This window comes from Heterodontus francisci, chromosome 36 (genome assembly GCF_036365525.1).
Source record: "Heterodontus francisci isolate sHetFra1 chromosome 36, sHetFra1.hap1, whole genome shotgun sequence".
Lineage (NCBI taxonomy): Eukaryota > Metazoa > Chordata > Chondrichthyes > Heterodontiformes > Heterodontidae > Heterodontus > Heterodontus francisci.
Genome location: NC_090406.1, coordinates 355,145 through 373,291, shown reverse-complemented (window position 1 = coordinate 373,291; position 18,147 = coordinate 355,145). Strand labels below are relative to the sequence as shown.

The 18,147-nt window shown below is 46.1% G+C and overlaps 1 protein-coding gene across 1 annotated transcript in view; it reads right to left on the bottom strand.

Annotated features, from left to right (window-relative positions):
• The window catches only part of LOC137351494 (microtubule-associated serine/threonine-protein kinase 3-like), a 307,891-nt gene that overhangs the window by 6,070 nt on the left and 283,674 nt on the right, over nt 1-18,147 (bottom strand). Inside the window, exon 15 of the mRNA XM_068015943.1 lies at nt 18-199. Within this exon, the coding sequence (XP_067872044.1) occupies nt 18-199 (182 nt within the window). The remainder of the gene's footprint in view (nt 1-17; nt 200-18,147) is intronic.

The following is an 18,147-nucleotide window of genomic DNA, read 5'->3' as shown; positions in this document are numbered from 1 at the left end:
GAAAAATTGGTAGTCACCTGATTGGAACTCCAGAGCAGGACTTTGACAGGGAGTTGCTGGTCCTGGGGACAGACTGTGAGTGGGTGATCCTGGAACACTTTCACTGGACGGTAAGGACTGCTGCAAGGCAGACGAGAAGCTTTTGCTTGTGTGTAATGCTGATGCCTGCTTGGAAATCTTCTTGAAGTATGATCTCCTTCTGTTAACAGCAAAAATAAAATGTGTTTAATTCACTTCCCTCAAATGTAAAAAAAAGACTTGCATTTATATAGTGCCTTTCACAACCACGGGACATTTCAAAGCGCTTTACAGTGAATGAAGTACTTTTTATGTGGAGCCAGAATATGCACAAAAAATTCCCACAAACAACAATGTGATAATGACCAGATAATCTGTTTTTTGTGATGTTGATTGAGGGATAAATAGGCGGGGTCAAACTCCTCTGCTCTTCTTCAAAATAGTGCTATGAGATCTTTTACATCCAATTTAGCAGACAGTTAGGGCCTCAGTTTCACATCTCATCCAAAAGGCAGCACCTCCGATAGTGCAGTACAGCACTGGAGTGTCAGCCTGGATTTTTGTGCTCAAACACTGGAATGGGACTATGAAGCCGAACCCTTGTGACTCAGAGGTGAGTGTGCTCCCAACAGAGAGGGACACAGCTGACATCGAGGTACAATCCACTCCTGCAAACGTTTGAATAAGCACTGAGAAGGCAGGTGATTTCAAATGCAGTACTGGGCCCTGTGTTCGGTTGTCATGAATTGTTTCTTCAGCCTGTTGTGAATATTAATGCGACTTTATAGTTTGGTGAAGGATCAAATTTAAAACAGTGAAGTGTATAACATCCTGATAGTATCATTTCCGCAATTCCATTCTCATTTCCCACTTTTTACTCTTCGTTTTAAGCATATATTGGTGATGTACAATTTAATCCAGCATCAAGTCTTTGAGCAGATATTTCAGGATGCGATGTTCTAGGGACATCACTTTGTGCTTTAAAAAGTCAACATACTTTTACAGTCATAGAATCATAGAGTCGTACAGCATAGAAACAGGCCCTTCGGCCCACCGCGTCCATGCCGACCATAATGCCTATCTATACTAATCCCACCTGCCTGCATTAATTCCATATCCCTCTATGCCTTGCTCATTCAAGTACCCCTTTGATCCCCTTTAAACCTCCTCCCTCTCACCTTAAATCTATGCCCTCTAGTTTTAGTCACCCCGACCATGGAAAACAGACTCTGGCTATCTACCCTATCTATGCCTCGCATCATTTTATATACCTCTATCATGTCCCCTCTCAGCCTCCTTCGCTTCAGGGAAAACAGATCCAGCCTGTCCAATCTCTCTTTATAACTCAAGCCCTCCAAACCAGGCAACATCCTTGTGAATCTTTTCTGCACCCTCTCTAGCTTAATCACATCTTTCCTGTATTGCGGCGACCAGAACTGCACACAGTACTCCAAATGCGGCCGAACCAACGTTATGTACAACTGTAACATGACGTCTCAACTCTTGTACTCAATGCCTCGGCCGATGAAGGCAAGCATGCCATACGCCTTCTTCACCACCCTGTCTACCTGTGTTGCCACTTTCAGGGAACTATGTACTTGCACCCCAAAGTCTCTCTGCTCAAAAACACTCCCCAGGGCCCTGCCATTCACTATATATGTCCTGCCCTGGTTTAACTTCCCAAAATGCATCACTTCACACTTGTCTGCGTTAAATTTCATTTGCCACTCTCTTGCCCACTTTCCCAGTTGATCTATATCCTGTTGTAACCTTAGACAACCTTCTTCACTGTCCACTATACCACCAATTTTGGCGTCATCTGAAACTTACTAATCATGCCCTTTACATTCACATCCAAGTCATTAATATATATGACAAACAACAGAGGGCCCAGCATCGATCCCTGCGGCACACCACTGGTCACCGGCCTCCAATCTGAAAAACAACCCTCCACTACCACCCTCTGCCTCCTTTCACCAAGCCAATTTTGTATCCAATTTGCTAGCTCACCCTGGATCCCATGTGTTCGAACCTTCTGGACCAGCCAACCATGCGGGACCTTGTCAAAGGCCTTGCTAAAGTCCATGTAGACAACGTCCATTGCCCTGCCCTCGTCAATCCTCTTGGTCACCTCCTCAAAAAACTCAATCAAATACGTGAGACATGATTTCCCACGCACAAAGCCATGCTGACCATCCCTAATCAGACCTTGCCTTTCCAGATGCATATAAATCCTGTCTCTCAGAATCCCTTCCAATAACTTTCCCACCGCTGATGGAAGGCTCACCGGCCTGTAGTTCCCTGGCTTATCCCTGCTGCCCTTCTTAAATAAAGGCACAACATTAGCTATCCTCCAGTCTTCCGGTACCTCACCCGTGGCTAACGATGATACAAAAATCTCTGCCACAGCCCCAGCGATCGTTTCCACTTACACAATAACCCCGCTCACCTGATGAGTATTTTCTTTTTTTAAAAATCACTATTGATCAGAAGCCACATCATCACTACAGCAGCACCAATACTCCACCACAGAGATGGACAAGAGCAGCAGTGTTGCAAGAACACCATCACCTCCAAAGTTTGTTCACTGTTACTGGAGTCAAAATCCTGGAACTCCCTCCCTGTCAGCACTGTGGGAGTACCTTCACCACAGGGACTGCAGCGGTTCAAGAAGAATTTTTTGATGAAGTAACAGAGAGAGTTGATGAGGGTAATGCAGTTAGTGTGGTGTACATGGACTTCAAAAAGACATTTGAGAAAGTGCCACATAACAGGCTTGTCAGCAAAGTTAGAGCCAGTGGAATAAAAGGGACAGTGGCAACATGGATACAAAATTGGCTGAATGACAGGAAACAGAGTAGTGGTGAACGATTGTTTTTCAGATTGGAGGACGGTATATCGTAGGTTTGTCTAACATACGGCCTACGAGCCAGGATCCGGCCCGCCAAAGGTTTCTATCCAGCCCATGGATGTACACTGTACTGGGCAGTTCTTCATCCTTGCTCTCTGCAACTGTCAAGACAGAGAGATGGCGGGGCGAAACAAAGAGAAAGGGAGAGAGACAGACAGAGTGGTGGGATCAGAGATAGAGAGAGAGGGACAGAGAGAGGGCACAGAGAGAGGGGGGCGAGGGGGGAGGAACAGAGAGAGAGGGACGGACAGAGAAAGAGACAGAGGGGGACAGAGAGAGAGAGAGAGACAGAGAGGGTTTTCAGACATGATAGCGAGGGGGATAAAAAAGGAGGGGGTGGCAATTTTGGTCAAAGAAACAATTACAGCTGTGAGGAGGGATGATATGAACAAACAAAGAACGAAGAACAGTACAGCACAGGAACAGGCCATTCGGCCCTCCAAGCCTGCGCCGATCTTGATGCCTGCCGAAACTAAAACCTTCTGCACTTCCGGGGACCGTATCCCTCTATTCCCATCCTATTCATGTATTTGTCAAGATGCCTCTTAAACGCCCGGCAGCAAATTCCAGGCACTCACCACCCTCTGTGTAAAGAACTTGCCTCGCACATCCCCTCTAAACTTTGCCCCTCTCACCTTAAACCTATGTCCCCTAGTAACTGACTCTTCCACCCTGGGAAAAAGCTTCTGACTATCCACTCTGTCCATGCCGCTCATAACTTTGTAAACCTCTATCATGTCACCCCTCCACCTCCGTTGTTCCAGTGAAAACAATCCGAGTTTATTCAACCTCTCCTCATAGCTAATGCCCTCCAGACCAGGCAACATCCTGGTAAACCTCTCCAAAGCCTCCACGTCCTTCTGGTAGTGTGGCGACCAGAATTGCACGCAATATTCTAAGTGTGGCCTAACTAAAGTTCTGTACAGCTGCACCATTAGAAGGATCATCAAATGAGGCCATATGGATTGTGCCAAGAAACTAAAAAGGGGCAGTCACACGACTCGGAGTGTACTATAGACCCCCAAAACAGTCAGAGGGAGATAGAAGAGCAAATATATAGGTAAATCTCTGAGAGGTGCAAAAACAATAGTGCAGTAATAGTCGGGGATTTTAACTACCCCGACATTAACTGGGATAGTTTTAGTGTGAAAGGCATTGAGGGAACAAAATTCTTGACGTGCATTCAGGAGAACTTTCTGGCCAGCATGCAGCAGTCACTTGGGTGAGTGGGCAAATGCATGGCACATGCAGTATAATGCGGATAAGTGTGAGGTTATCCATTTAGGTTGTGAAAACAGAAAGGCAGATTATTATCTGAATGGTGACAGATTGGGAAAGGGGGAGGTGCAACAAGATCTGGGTGTCCTTGTACACCAGTCACTGAAAGCAAGCATTCAGATGCAGCAAGCAGTTAGGAAGGTGAATGGTATGTTGCCCTTCCTTGCAAGAGGATTTGAGTACAGGAGCAAGAATGTCTTACTGCAGTTATACAGGGCCTTGGTGAGACCACATCTGGAGTACTGTGTGCAGTTTTGGTCTCCTTATCTGAGGAAGGATGTTCTTGCCACGGAGGGAGTGTAAAGAAGATTTACTAGGCTGATTCCTGGGATGGCAGGATTGATGTATGAGGAGAGATTGGGTCGACTAGGCCTATATTCACTAGAGTTTAGAAGAATGAGAGGGGATCTCATAGAAACCTATAAAATTCCAACAGGACTAGACAGCCTAGATGCAGGGAGGATGTTCCCGATGGCTGGGGAGTCCAGAACCCCAGGGACAGGTGAGGATGTGGTAGGAATATGGGATTAGTGTAGGATTAGTATAAATGGGTGGTTAATGGTCGGCACAGACTTGGTGGGCCGAAGGGCCTGTTTCAGTGCTGTATCTCTAAATCAATAAATCAATAAATAAATCAAATCAACCAGGGGTCACAGTCTCAGGATATGGGGTATGCCACTTAGAACCGAGATGAGGAGAAATTTCTTCACTCAGAGGGTTTTGAACCTGTGGAATTCTCTACCACAGAAGGCAGTGGAGGCCAAGTCATTAAATATATTAAAGAAGGAGATAAATATATTTATTAATGCCAAAAGGATATGGGGAGAAAGCGGGAACAGGGTACTGAATTAGACGATCAGACATGATCTTTTTTGAATGGCGGAGCAGGCCCGAAGGGCCGAATGGCCTACTCCTGCTCCTATTTTCTCTGTATGTTTCTAAGTCCAACAAGAGAGGGTGTGGTTTTGGACTTAGTCTTAGGAAATGAAGCTGGATAGGTGGAAGGAGTGGCAGTGGGAGAGCATTTTGGTGGTAGTGATCATCATTCAGTTCGTTTTAACATAATTATTGAAAAGGACAAGGATAGAGCAGGAGTTAGAGTTCTTAATTGGGGCAAGGCCAATTTTACTAAACTGAGGAGTGATTTAGCGAAAGTGGACTGGAAACAGCTACTGGAAGGTAAATCAGTGTCAGAGCAGTGGGAGGCATTCAAAGGGGAGATTCAAGGGGTTCACAGTAAACATGTTCCCACAAAGAGAAAGGATGGGACAGCCAAATCTAGAGCCCCATGGATGTTAAGGAGCTTACAGGATAAGATAACGCAGAAAAGGAAAGCTTATGTCCAAAACCAAGAACTCAATATTACAATAGTGTGAAGAAGGGAGTTTGGTAAGTGAGTGAATTTTAAGGGTTAATCTCTCAAGATTAGTTTTTGTTTTGTTTATATCTAGCAATTAATTGAAATTCCTGTTTCAGTTAAGAGGTAAGTTAGCTTTCTTGAGAGCTGACACAGCATTGTTTTCAGAACATAAATTCAGGGGGCTCTCAGTTCTGCTTGTCTGCATTGAGTGTTGCTGGAGGGCACAGAGTGTTAAGAAGGGAGTTTGGTATTTGAGGGAGTTCGGTAAGGAGGGGAACTATAAATTAAGAAGAAAATAAATTTGAGTTCACAGAGTTTTGGTGCATGAGACAGGGACTCCTTTCTTTCTTCTACCTTTTTTCAGCCGCCAGTAGCTGCCTCTCTCTTCGGTACAGGGGAAGAAGTTGATTGGTGAGTAACTGGTAAGTTATTTTACATCTCATTGTAATAAAAAGTTTTTAAAGTTACGTTATGGCAGGTCAGCTTGGCCAAGTGGAATGTACGTCCTGCAGCATGTGGGAAGTCATGGACGCACCATGTGTCCCAGACGAACACATCTGCAGGAAGTGTCACCGGCTGCAGAAGCTCGAGCTCCAGGTTTTGGAACTCGAGTGGAGGGTGGAGTCACTGTTGTGCATCCGTGAGGCAGAGGGCTACGTGGATAGCACGTTTAGGGAGATGGTCTATCCGCAGGTTAGGAGCATGCAGGCAGAGAGGGAATGGGTGACTGCCAGACAGTCAAAGAGAATCAGGCAGGTAGTGCAGGAGTCCCCTGAGTCTATCCAGCTTGCTAATCGGTTTTCCATTTTGGATACTGGTGAGGGCGATGGTTCCTCGGGGGAGTGCAGCCAGAGTAAAGTCTATGGCACCACTGGTGGCTCAGCTGCACAGGAAGGGAGGAAGAAGAGTAGAAGAGGAATAGTGATAGAGGATTCAATAGTCAGGGGATCAGACAGGCATTTCTGTGGCAGTTAACGTGACGCCAGGATGGTGTGTTGCTTCCCTGGCGCCAGGATCAAGGATATCACGGAGCGGCTGCAGAACATCCTCGTGGGGGAGGGTGAACAGCCAAAGATCGTGGTCCACATTGGTACCAATAACATAGGTAGGAAAAGGGATGAGGTCCTGAAATCAGATTTTCAGCAGTTAGGAAGGAAATTAAAAAGCAGGACCTCCAAAGCAGTAATCTCAGGATTATTCCCAGTGCCATGAGCTAGTGAGCACAGGAATAGGAGGTTTGATCGATTGAACACGTGACTGGAGAATTGGTGTAGGAGGGAGGGCATCAGATTTCTGAGGCATTGGGACCAGTTCTGGGGCAGGTGGGACCTGTACAAGATGGACGGGCTACATCTTAACAGGACTGGAACTAATTTCCTCGCAGGGAGATCTGCTAGTGCTGATGGGGAGGGTTCAAACTAGCATGTCAGGGGGATGGGAACCTGAGGGGTAGCTCACATTGGAAGGAAGTAAAGCTGGTAACAGGAGATAGAAAAGTAGCAAGTGACATTAGGAGACAGGCGAAACAAAGGCAAGCATCAACTAGGCTCAGAATGCAGAATGTCAAGAAGACAAGGTTAAGGGCATTCTACCTGAATGCACACAGCATTCGCAACAAGGTAGATGATTTAAAGGCCCAAATAGAGGTAAATGGGTATGATCTAATTGCCATAACGGAAACATGGCTACAGGGTGACCAAGACTGGGAACTGAATATTCAAGGATATTCAACATTTAGGAAGGACAAGCAAAAAGGAAAAGGAGGTGGTGTTGTGCTGATAATAAGGGATGAGATCAGTACATTAGTAAGGGAGGATCTCAGATCAGAAGAACAAAATGTGGAATCTGTTTGGATGGAGCTAAGTAACGGCAAGGGTCAGCAAACATTGGCCGGAGTTGTTTATAGGCCACCAAACAATAGTGGTAGTGTGGGGCATGGTATTAATCAGGAGATTAGAGATGCATGTGGCATGGGTAATACAGTAGTCATGGGTGACTTCAATCTGCATATAGACTGGGTAAACCTAATGAGCAATAATGTGTGGTGGACGTGTTTCTGGAGTGTGTTAGGGATGGTTTTCTAGAGCAGTATGGAATTGGCTAGAGAACAGGCTATTTTAGATCTAGTTTTATGTAATGAGAAAGGGTGAATTAATAATCTTGTTGTAAAAGAACCTTGAGGGATGAGTGACCATAATATGATAGAATTGTACATTATGTTTGAAAGTGAGGTAGTTCAATCTGAAGCCAGGGTGTTAAATTTGAACAAAGGAAATTATGAAGGTATGAGGGGCAAATTGGCTGAGGTGGATTGGGAAAATACATTAAAAGGTATGACAGTACATAGGCAATGGATAGTCTTTAAAGAAATATTACATAGTTTACAGCAACTATACATTCCTTCAAGGCACAAAAACCCCAAAAGTAAAGGTAGCCAACCGTGGATAACAAAGGAAGTTAAGGATTGTATAAGATTAAAAGAAAAGGCCTATAAAGTTGCCAGAAATAGTAGTAAACCTGAGGATTGGAAGGATTTTAGAATACAGCAAAGGAGGACCAAGAAACTAATAAAGAAAGGGAGAATAGAATATGAATGTAAGCTGGCAAAAAACATAAAATCGGACTGTAAAAGCTTCTATAGGTTCGCAAAAAGGAAATGTTTGGCAAAGACAAATGTGGGTCCATTACAGGCAGAGTCAGGAGAATTTATAATGGGGAACAGAGAGATGGCAGAGAAGCTAAATGATTACTTTGTGTCTGTCTTCACTGAGGAAGATAAAAGAAATCTCCCAGAATTAGAGATCCAAGGGATTAGGGGAATGAGGAATTGAAGGAAATTACTATTAGCAAGAAGGTTGTATTGGAGAAATTAATGGGGCTGAAGGTTGATAAGTCTCCAGGACCTGATATTCTACATCCCAGAGTGTTGAAAGAGGTAGCTTTGGAGATAGTGGATGCATTGGTGATCATCTTCCAAAATTCTATAGATTCTGGAGTGGTTCCTGCAGATTGGAAGGTTGCAAATATCACCCCACTATTTAAGAAGGGAGGGAGAGAGAAAACAGGGAATTACAGACCTGTTAGCCTTACATCAGTAGTAGAGAAAATGCTAGAATCTATTCTAAAGGATGTGATAAATGGAGACTTGGATAAAATGATCTGATTGGGCATAGTCAACATGGATTCATGAATGGGAAAGCATGTTTGACAAACTTGTTGGAGGTTTTTGAGGATGTTACGATCAGAATTGATAAAGGGGAGTTGGTGGATGTTGTATACTTGGATTTTCAGAAGGCTTTTGATAAAGTCCCCCACAGGAGGTTGGTTAGCAAAATTAAAGCACATGGGATAGGAGGTAATATACTGGCATGGATTAAGGATTTGTTAACAGGCAGAAAGCAGAGAGTAGAATAAATGGGTCATTCTCGCATTAGCAGGTTGTGACTAGTGGGTACTGCAGGGATCAGTGCTTGGGCCCCAGCTGTTCACAATAATATATCAATGATTTGAATGTAGTATTTCCAAATTCGCGGATGACACAAACCTATTTGGGAATGTGTGTTGTGAGGAGGATGCAAAGCAGCTTCAAGGGGATTTGGAGAGACGTAGTGAGTGTGCAAGAACATGGCAGATGGAATATAATGTGGAAAAATTATCCTCTTTTGTAGGAGGAATAGATGTGCAGAGTATTTCTTAAATGGTAAGAGATTAGAAAGTGTAGATGTACAAAAGGACCTGGGTGTCCTTGTCACTGAGGTCACTGAAAGCTAACATGCAGGTGCAGCAAGCAATTATGAAGGCTAATGGTATTTTAGCCTTTATCACAAGAGGATTTGAGTACAGGAGTAGTGAAGTCTTGCTTTAACTGTATAGAACCTTGGTTAGACCACACTTGGAGTACTGTGTGCAGTTTTGGTCCCCTTACCTTAGGAAGGATATTATTGCCATAGAGGGAGTGCAACAAAGGTTCACCAGACTTGTTCCCGGGATAGTGGGACTGTCCTATGAAGAGAGATTGGGGAAACTGGGCCTGTATTCTCCAGAGTTTTGAAGAATGAGAGGTGTTTTCAGTGAAACCTACAAAATACTTAAAGGGATAGACAGGGTAAATGCAGCTAAGATGTTTCCCCTGGTTGGGGAGTCTAGAACTAGGGGACACGATTTCAAAATAAGGGGGAAGCCACTTAGGACAGAGATGAGGAGAAATTTCTTCACTCAGAGGGTTGTGAATCTTTGGAATTCTCTACCCCAGAGGGCTGTGGAAGCTCAGTCATTGAGTATATTTAAAGCAGAGATTGACAGATTTCTAAATACCAATGATGTAAAGGGATATGGGGATAGTGTGGGAAAAAGGCATTGAAGTGGATGATCAGCCATGATTATATTGAATGGTGGAGCAGGCTCGATGGGTGGAATGGCCTACCCCTACTCCTATGTTCCTAGAAAGCCGAGAGTAGTATAGAAAGTGGAGGGGTGAAATCAAAAAGGAAATTAGGAAAGCAAAGAGAAGGCATGAAAGAATATTGGCAAGAAAAATCAAGGTGAACCCAAAGATGTTTTATCAAAACACTAAGAGTAACAGGATAACTAAAGAACATATGAACATATGAATTAGGAGCAGGAGTAGGCCACTTGGTCCCTCGAACCTGCTCCGCCATTCAACAAGATCATGGCTGATCTGATTGTAACCTCAACTGCACATTCCCGCCTACCTCCAATAACCTTTCACCCCCTTGCTTATCAAGAATCTATCTACCTCTGCCTTAAAAATATTGAAAGACTACTTCCACCACCTTTTGTGGAAGAGAGTTCCAAAGACTCATGACCCTCTGAAAGAAAACATTTCTCTTCGTCTCTGTCTTAAATGGGTGACCCCTTAGTTTTCAACAGTGACCCCTAGTTTTAGATTCTCCTACAAGAGGAAACATCCTTTCCACATCCACCCTGTCAAGACCCCTCAGGATCTGAGATCTTTCAATCACTCAGCGTTACCATCCTCCCCTCCCCAGGTTTTCCTCGTCACTATATAGTCTTTCCTTCTTTCCCAGCCTACAGTTGGGAAACACTGACCTATATTTTCCCCTCTGCTGTTTGGATGCACATCCCGGACCTGCAGCTAACCGTCCCACACAAAGAGAGATCGCTCAGCATCAAGTTCTCCCTGTGACAGCGTGTGCTTCCGTCGGGTGCTCCGGTTTCCTCCCACAGCCAAAGACTTGCGGGTTGATAGGTAAATTGGCCATTATAAATTGCCCCTAGTGTAGGTAGGTGGTAGGAGAATTGTGGTGATGTGGTAGGGAATATGGGATTAATGTAGGATTAGTATAAATGGGTGGTTGTTGGTTGGCACAGACTTGGTGGGCTGAAGGGCCTGTTTCAGTGCTGGATCCTCTATGACTATGAGTATAGTTATAGGCTGCAGAGAGATATTGATGGTCTGGGCAGAAAAGTGGCAAATGGAATTCAAGCTGGAAAAATGTGAGATGATACATTTGGGGAGGTCAAACAAGGCAAAGGAATACATGATAAATGGGAAAATACTGCGAAGTGGAGACGAAGTGAGGGACCTTGGAGTGAACATCCACAGATCCCTGAAGGTAGCAGGACAGGTGATAAGGTGGTTAAGAAGGCAAATGGAACCCTTTCCTTTATTAGCCGAGGCATAGAATATAACAGCAGGGAGGTTATGCTGGAACTGTATAACTCATTGGTTAGGCCACAACTTGAGTATTGTGTGCAGTTCGAGTCGCCTCATTACAGAAAGGATGTAATTGGACTAGAGAGGGTACAGAGGAGATTTATGAGGATGTTGCCAGGACTGGAAAAATGCAGCTATGAGGAAAGATTGGATAGATTGGGGGTTGTTCTCCTTGGAACAGAGACTGAGGGGAGATTTGACTGAGATGTACAAAATTGTGAGGGGCCTGGATAGAGTGGAGGTGAAGCGTCTATTCACCTTAGCAGAGAGGTCAGTGACAAGGGCGCATCGAGTTAAAGTGATTGGTGAGGAGACGAGGAAATTTTTTTTCACCCAGAGGGTGGTGGGGGTCTGGAACCCACTGCCTGAAAGGGTGGTAGAGGCAGAAAACCTCATCTCATTTAAAAGGTGCCTGGATATACACTTGAAGTGCCATAACCTGGAGGGTAATGGACCAAATTCTGGAAGGTGGGTCTAGGCCGGGTGGCTCGTTTTTTGGCTGGCACAGACACGATGGCCCAAGTGGCCACTTTCTGTGCTGTAAACATTCTATGATTCTATGAAAGGGGGAGAAATCAGATAGGGGGGGCATGGAGGGGGGTGGGGGACACGGAGAAGGGGGAACATAAAAAGGGGCAGACACAGGGAGAGAGACTGATCAAGATCATTCCTGACAGATGGACATCTATCCGGAATACTCCACATCACTACAAGTGTGGGGGCAAACATTGATTACTTGTGCAAGCAGAAAAATGCCAGGTATCTCACTAAATCAGTGTCCAACATAGTGAAGAGAATGTAAGTCAATAAGTTAATCTTCTAATTTAAAGCCTCTTCAGAAAAATTCACATTTATTGTTGTTTTGTTTAATAGTAAAATACATTTTTAATGCCTTTATCTTTCCGAAATTGTCTCACCGGTAGCCAATGTAAGACAACAATGTAATGTGGCCCTCCACACAAAAATGTTGGACACCCTTGGTGTATGGTGAGGTTCCCCAGGGATTGGTGTTAGGATCACTGTTTTTCTTGATCTATATTAATGACCGAGACTTAGGTGTACAGGGCACAATTTCAAAATTTACAGATGACACAAAACCTGGAAGTAATGTGAACTGTGAGGAGGATAGTGATAGACTTCAAGAGGACATAGACAGGTCGGTGGAATGGGCAGACAAGTGGTAGATTAAATTTAATGCAGAGAAGTGTGAAGTGATTCATTTTGGTAGGAAGAACAAAGAGAAATATAAAATAAAGTGGACAATTCTAAAGTAGGTGCCGGAACAGAGGATTTTTATGTGTAAAAATCATTGAAGGTGGCAGGGCAGGTTGAGAAAGTAAAGCAGACAGGATCCTGGGATTTCTAAATAGAGGCATAGAGTACAAAAGCAAGGAATCTATGATACATCTTTATAAAACACTAGTTCAGCCTCAACTGGACTATTGTGTCCAGTTCCTGGCACCACACTTTAGGAAGGACGCAAAGGCAGGGTGCAGAAATGATTCACAAGAATGGTTCCAGGGATGCGGAATTTCAGTTATGTGGATAGATTGGAGAAGCTGGGGCTGTTCTCTTAGAGAAGAGAAGGTTGAGAGGAGAGTTGAGAGAAGTGTTCAAAATCATGTGGGGTCTGGACAGAGTCGATAGGGAGAAACTGTTCCCATTGGTGGAAGGATCTTGAACCAGAGGACACCGATTTCAAGTGATTGGCAAAAGAAGCAATGGCAACATGAGGAAAAACATTTTCACACAGTGAGTGTTTAGGATCCAGAATGCACTGTCTGAGAGTGTGGTGGAGGCAGGTTCAGTGAATGGTTAGGATCTGGAATGCACTGTCTGAGAGTGTGGCGGAGGCAGGTTCAGTGAGTGTTCAGGATCTGGAATGCACTGTCTGAGAGAGTGATGGAGGCAGGTTCAGTGAGTGTTTAGGATCTGGAATGCACTGTCTGAGAGAGTGATGGAGGCAGGTTCAGTGAGTGTTTAGGATCTGGAATGCAGTGCCTGAGAGTGTAGTGGAGGCAGGTTCAGTGAGTGTTTAGGATCTGGAATGCACTGTCTGAGAGTGTGGTGGAGGCAGGTTCAGTGAGTGTTTAGGATCTGGAATGCACTGTCTGAGAGTGTGGTGAAACAGGTTCAGTGAGTGTTTAGGATCTGGAATGCACTGTCTGAGAGTGTGGCGGAGGCAGGTTCAGTGAGTGTTTAGGATCTGGAATGCACTGTCTGAGACTGTAGTGGAGACAGGTTCAGTGAGTGTTTAGGATCTGGAATGCACTGTCTGAGAGTGTGGTGGAGGCAGGTTCAGTGAGTGTTTAGGATCTGGAATGCAGTGCCTGAGAGTGTAGTGGAGGCAGGTTCAGTGAGTGTTTAGGATCTGGAATGCACTGTCTGAGAGTGTGGTGGAGGCAGGTTCAGTGAGTGTTTAGGATCTGGAATGCACTGTCTGAGAGTGTGGTGAAACAGGTTCAGTGAGTGTTTAGGATCTGGAATGCACTGTCTGAGAGTGTGGCGGAGGCAGGTTCAGTGAGTGTTTAGGATCTGGAATGCACTGTCTGAGAGTGTGGCGGAGGCAGGTTCAGTGAGTGTTTAGGATCTGGAATGCACTGTCTGAGAGTGTGGTGGAGGCAGGTTCAGTGAGTGTTTAGGATCTGGAATGCACTGTCTGAGAGTGTGGTGAAACAGGTTCAGTGAGTGTTTAGGATCTGGAATGCACTGTCTGAGAGTGTGGCGGAGGCAGGTTCAGTGAGTGTTTAGGATCTGGAATGCACTGTCTGAGACTGTAGTGGAGACAGGTTCAGTGAGTGTTTAGGATCTGGAATGCACTGTCTGAGAGTGTGGTGGAGGCAGGTTCAGTGAGTGTTTAGGATCTGGAATGCAGTGCCTGAGAGTGTAGTGGAGGCAGGTTCAGTGAGTGTTTAGGATCTGGAATGCACTGTCTGAGAGTGTGGTGGAGGCAGGTTCAGTGAGTGTTTAGGATCTGGAATGCACTGTCTGAGAGTGTGGTGAAACAGGTTCAGTGAGTGTTTAGGATCTGGAATGCACTGTCTGAGAGTGTGGCGGAGGCAGGTTCAGTGAGTGTTTAGGATCTGGAATGCACTGTCTGAGAGTGTGGAGGAGGCAGGTTCAGTGAGTGTTTAGGATCTGGAATGCACTGTCTGAGAGTGTGGTGGAGGCAAGTCCAGTGAGTGTTTAGGATCAGGAATGTACTGTCTGAGAGTGTGCTGGAGGCTGGTTCAGTGAGTGTTTAGGATCTGGAATGCAATGTCTGAGAGTGTGGTGGAGGCAGGTTCAGTGAGTGTTTAGGATCTGGAACGCACCGTCTGAGAATGTGGTGGAGGCAGGTTCAGTGAGTGTTTAGGATCTGGAATGCACTTTCTGAGAGTGTGGTGGAGGCAGGTTCAGTGAGTGTTTAGGATCTGGAATGCACTGTCTGAGAGTGTGGTGGAGGCAGGTTCAGTGAGTGTTTAGGATCTGGAATGCACTGTCTGAGACTGTAGTGGAGGCCGTTTCAGTGAGTGTTTAGGATCTGGAATGCAGTGCCTGAGAGTGTAGTGGAGGCAGGTTCAGTGAGTGTTTAGGATCTGGAATGCACTGTCTGAGAGTGTGGTGGAGGCAGGTTCAGTGAGTGTTTAGGATCTGGAATGCACTGTCTGAGAGTGTGGCGGAGGCAGGTTCAGTGAGTGTTTAGGATCTGGAATGCACTGTCTGAGACTGTAGTGGAGACAGGTTCAGTGAGTGTTTAGGATCTGGAATGCACTGTCTGAGAGTGTGGTGGAGGCAGGTTCAGTGAGTGTTTAGGATCTGGAATGCAGTGCCTGAGAGTGTAGTGGAGGCAGGTTCAGTGAGGGTTTAGGATCTGGAATGCACTGTCTGAGAGTGTGGTGGAGGCAGGTTCAGTGAGTGTTTAGGATCTGGAATGCACTGTCTGAGAGTGTGGTGGAGGCAAGTCCAGTGAGTGTTTAGGATCAGGAATGTACTGTCTGAGAGTGTGCTGGAGGCTGGTTCAGTGAGTGTTTAGGATCTGGAATGCAATGTCTGAGAGTGTGGTGGAGGCAGGTTCAGTGAGTGTTTAGGATCTGGAACGCACCGTCTGAGAATGTGGTGGAGGCAGGGTCAGTGAGTGTTTAGGATCTGGAATGCCCTTTCTGAGAGTGTGGTGGAGGCAGGTTCAGTGAGTGTTCAGGATCTGGAATGCACTGTCTGAGAGTGTGGTGGAGGCAGGTTCAGTGTGTGTTTAGGATCCGGAATGCACTGTCTGAGAGTGTGGTCGCGGCAGGTTCAGTGAGTGTTTACGATCTGGAATGCAATGTCTGAGAGTGTGGTGGAGGCAGGTTCTGTGAGTGTTTAGGATCTGGAATGCACTGTCTGAGAGTGCGGTGGAGGCAGGTTCAGTGAGTGTTTAGGATCTGGAATGCACTGTCTGAGAGTGCAGTGGAGGCAGGTTCAGTGAGCGTTTTGGATCTGGAATGCACTGTCTGAGAGTGTGGTGGAGGCAGGTTCAGTGAGTGTTTAGGAGCTGGAATGCACTGCCTGAGCGTGTGGCGGAGGCAGGTTCAGTGAGTGTTTAGGATCTGGAATGCATTGTCTGAGAGTGTGGTGGAGGCAGGTTCAGTGAGTGTTTAGGATCTGGAATGCACTGTCTCAGAGTGTGGTAAAACAGGTTCAGTGAGTGTTTAGGGTCTGGAATGCACTGCCTGAGCGTGTGGCGGAGGCAGGTTCAGTGAGTGTTTAGGATCTGGAATGCATTGTCTGAGAGTGTGGTGGAGGCAGGTTCAGTGAGTGTTTAGGATCTGGAATGCACTGTCTGAGAGTGTGGTGAAACAGGTTCAGTGAGTGTTTAGGATCTGGAATGCACTGTCTGAGAGTGTGGTGGAGGCTGTTTCAGTGAGTGTTTAGGATCTGGAATGCACTGTCTGAGAGTGTAGTGGAGGCTGTTTCAGTGAGTGTTTAGGATCTGGAATGCACTGTCTGAGAGTGTAGTGGAGGCTGTTTCAGTGAGTGTTTAGGATCTGGAATGCACTGTCTGAGAGTGTGGTGGAGGCAGGTTCAGTGAGTGTTTAGGATCTGGAATGCACTGTCTGAGAGTGTCGTGGAGGCAGGTTCAGTGAGTGTTTAGGATCTGGAATGCACTGTCTGAGAGTGTGTTGGAGGCAGGTTCAGTGAGTGTTTAGGATCTGGAATGCACTGTCTGAGAGTGTCGTGGAGGCAGGTTCAGTGAGTGTTTAGGATCTGGAATGCACTGTCTGAGAGTGTGTTGGAGGCAGGTTCAGTGAGTGTTTAGGATCTGGAATGCACTGTCTGAGAGTGTCGTGGAGGCAGGTTCAGTGAGTGTTTAGGATCTGGAATGCACTGTCTGAGAGTGTGTTGGAGGCAGGTTCAGTGAGTGTTTAGGATCTGGAATGCACTGGCTGAGAGTGTGGAGGAGGCAGGTTCAGTGAGTGTTTAGGATCTGGAATGCACTGTCTGAGAGTGTGGTGGAGGCAGGTTCAGTGAGTGTTTAGGATCTGGAATGCACTGTCTGAGAGTGTGGTGGAGGCAGGTTCAGTGAGTGTTTAGGATCTGGAATGCACTGTCTGAGAGTGTAGTGGAGGCAGGTTCAGTGAGTGTTTAGGATCTGGAATGCACTGTCTGAGAGTGTGGTGGAGGCAGGTTCAGTGAGTGTTTAGGATCTGGAATGCACTGTGTGAGAGTGTGGTGAAACAGGTCCAGTGAGAGTTTAGGATCTGGAATGCACTGCCTGAGAGTGTAGTGGAGGCAGGTTCAGTGAGTGTTTCGGATCTGGAATGCACTGTCTGAGAGGGTGGTGGAGGCAGGTCCAGTGAGAGTTTAGGATCTGGAATGCACTGTCTGAGAGTGTGGTGGAGGCTGTTTCAGTGAGTGTTTAGGATCTTGAATGCAGTGCCTGAGAGTGTGGTGGAGGCAGGTTCAGTGAGTGTTTCGGATCTGGAATGCACTGTCTGAGAGTGTGGTGGAGGCAGGTTCAGTGAGTGTTTAGGATCCAGAATGCAGTGTCTGAGAGAGTGATGGAGGCAGGTTCAGTGAGTGTTTAGGATCTGGAATGCACTGTCTGAGAGTGTGGTGGAGGCAGGTTCAGTGAATGGTTAGGATCTGGAATGCACTGTCTGAGAGTGTGGTGGAGGCGGTTTCAGTGAGTGTTTAGGATCTGGAATGCACTGTCTGAGAGAGTGATGGAGGCAGGTTCAGTGAGTGTTTAGGATCTGGAATGCACTGTCTGAGAGTGTAGTGGAGGCAGGTTCAGTGAGTGTTTCGGATCTGGAATGCACTGTCTGAGAGTGTGGCGGAGGCAGGTTCAGTGAGTGTTTAGGATCTGGAATGCACTGTCTGAGACTGTAGTGGAGGCAGGTTCAGTGAGTGTTTAGGATCTGGAATGCACTGTCTGAGAGTGTGGTGGAGGCAGTTTCAGTGAGTGTTTAGGATCTGGAATGCAGTGCCTGAGAGTGTAGTGGAGGCAGGTTCAGTGAGTGTTTAGGATCTGGAATGCAGTGCCTGAGAGTGTAGTGGAGGCAGGTTCAGTGAGTGTTTAGGATCTGGAATGCACTGTCTGAGAGTGTGGTGGAGGCAGGTTCAGTGAGTGTTTAGGATCTGGAATGCAGTGTCTGAGAGTGTGGTGGAGGCAGGTTCAGTGAATGGTTAGGATCTGGAATGCACTGTCTGAGAGTGTGGCGGAGGCAGGTTCAGTGAGAGTTCAGGATCTGGAATGCAGTGTCTGAGAGAGTGATGGAGGCAGGTTCAGTGAGTGTTTAGGATCTGGAATGCACTGTCTGAGAGTGTGGTGGAGGCAGGTTCAGTGAATGGTTAGGATCTGGAATGCACTGTCTAAGAGTGTGGCGGAGGCAGGTTCAGTGAGTGTTCAGGATCTGGAAT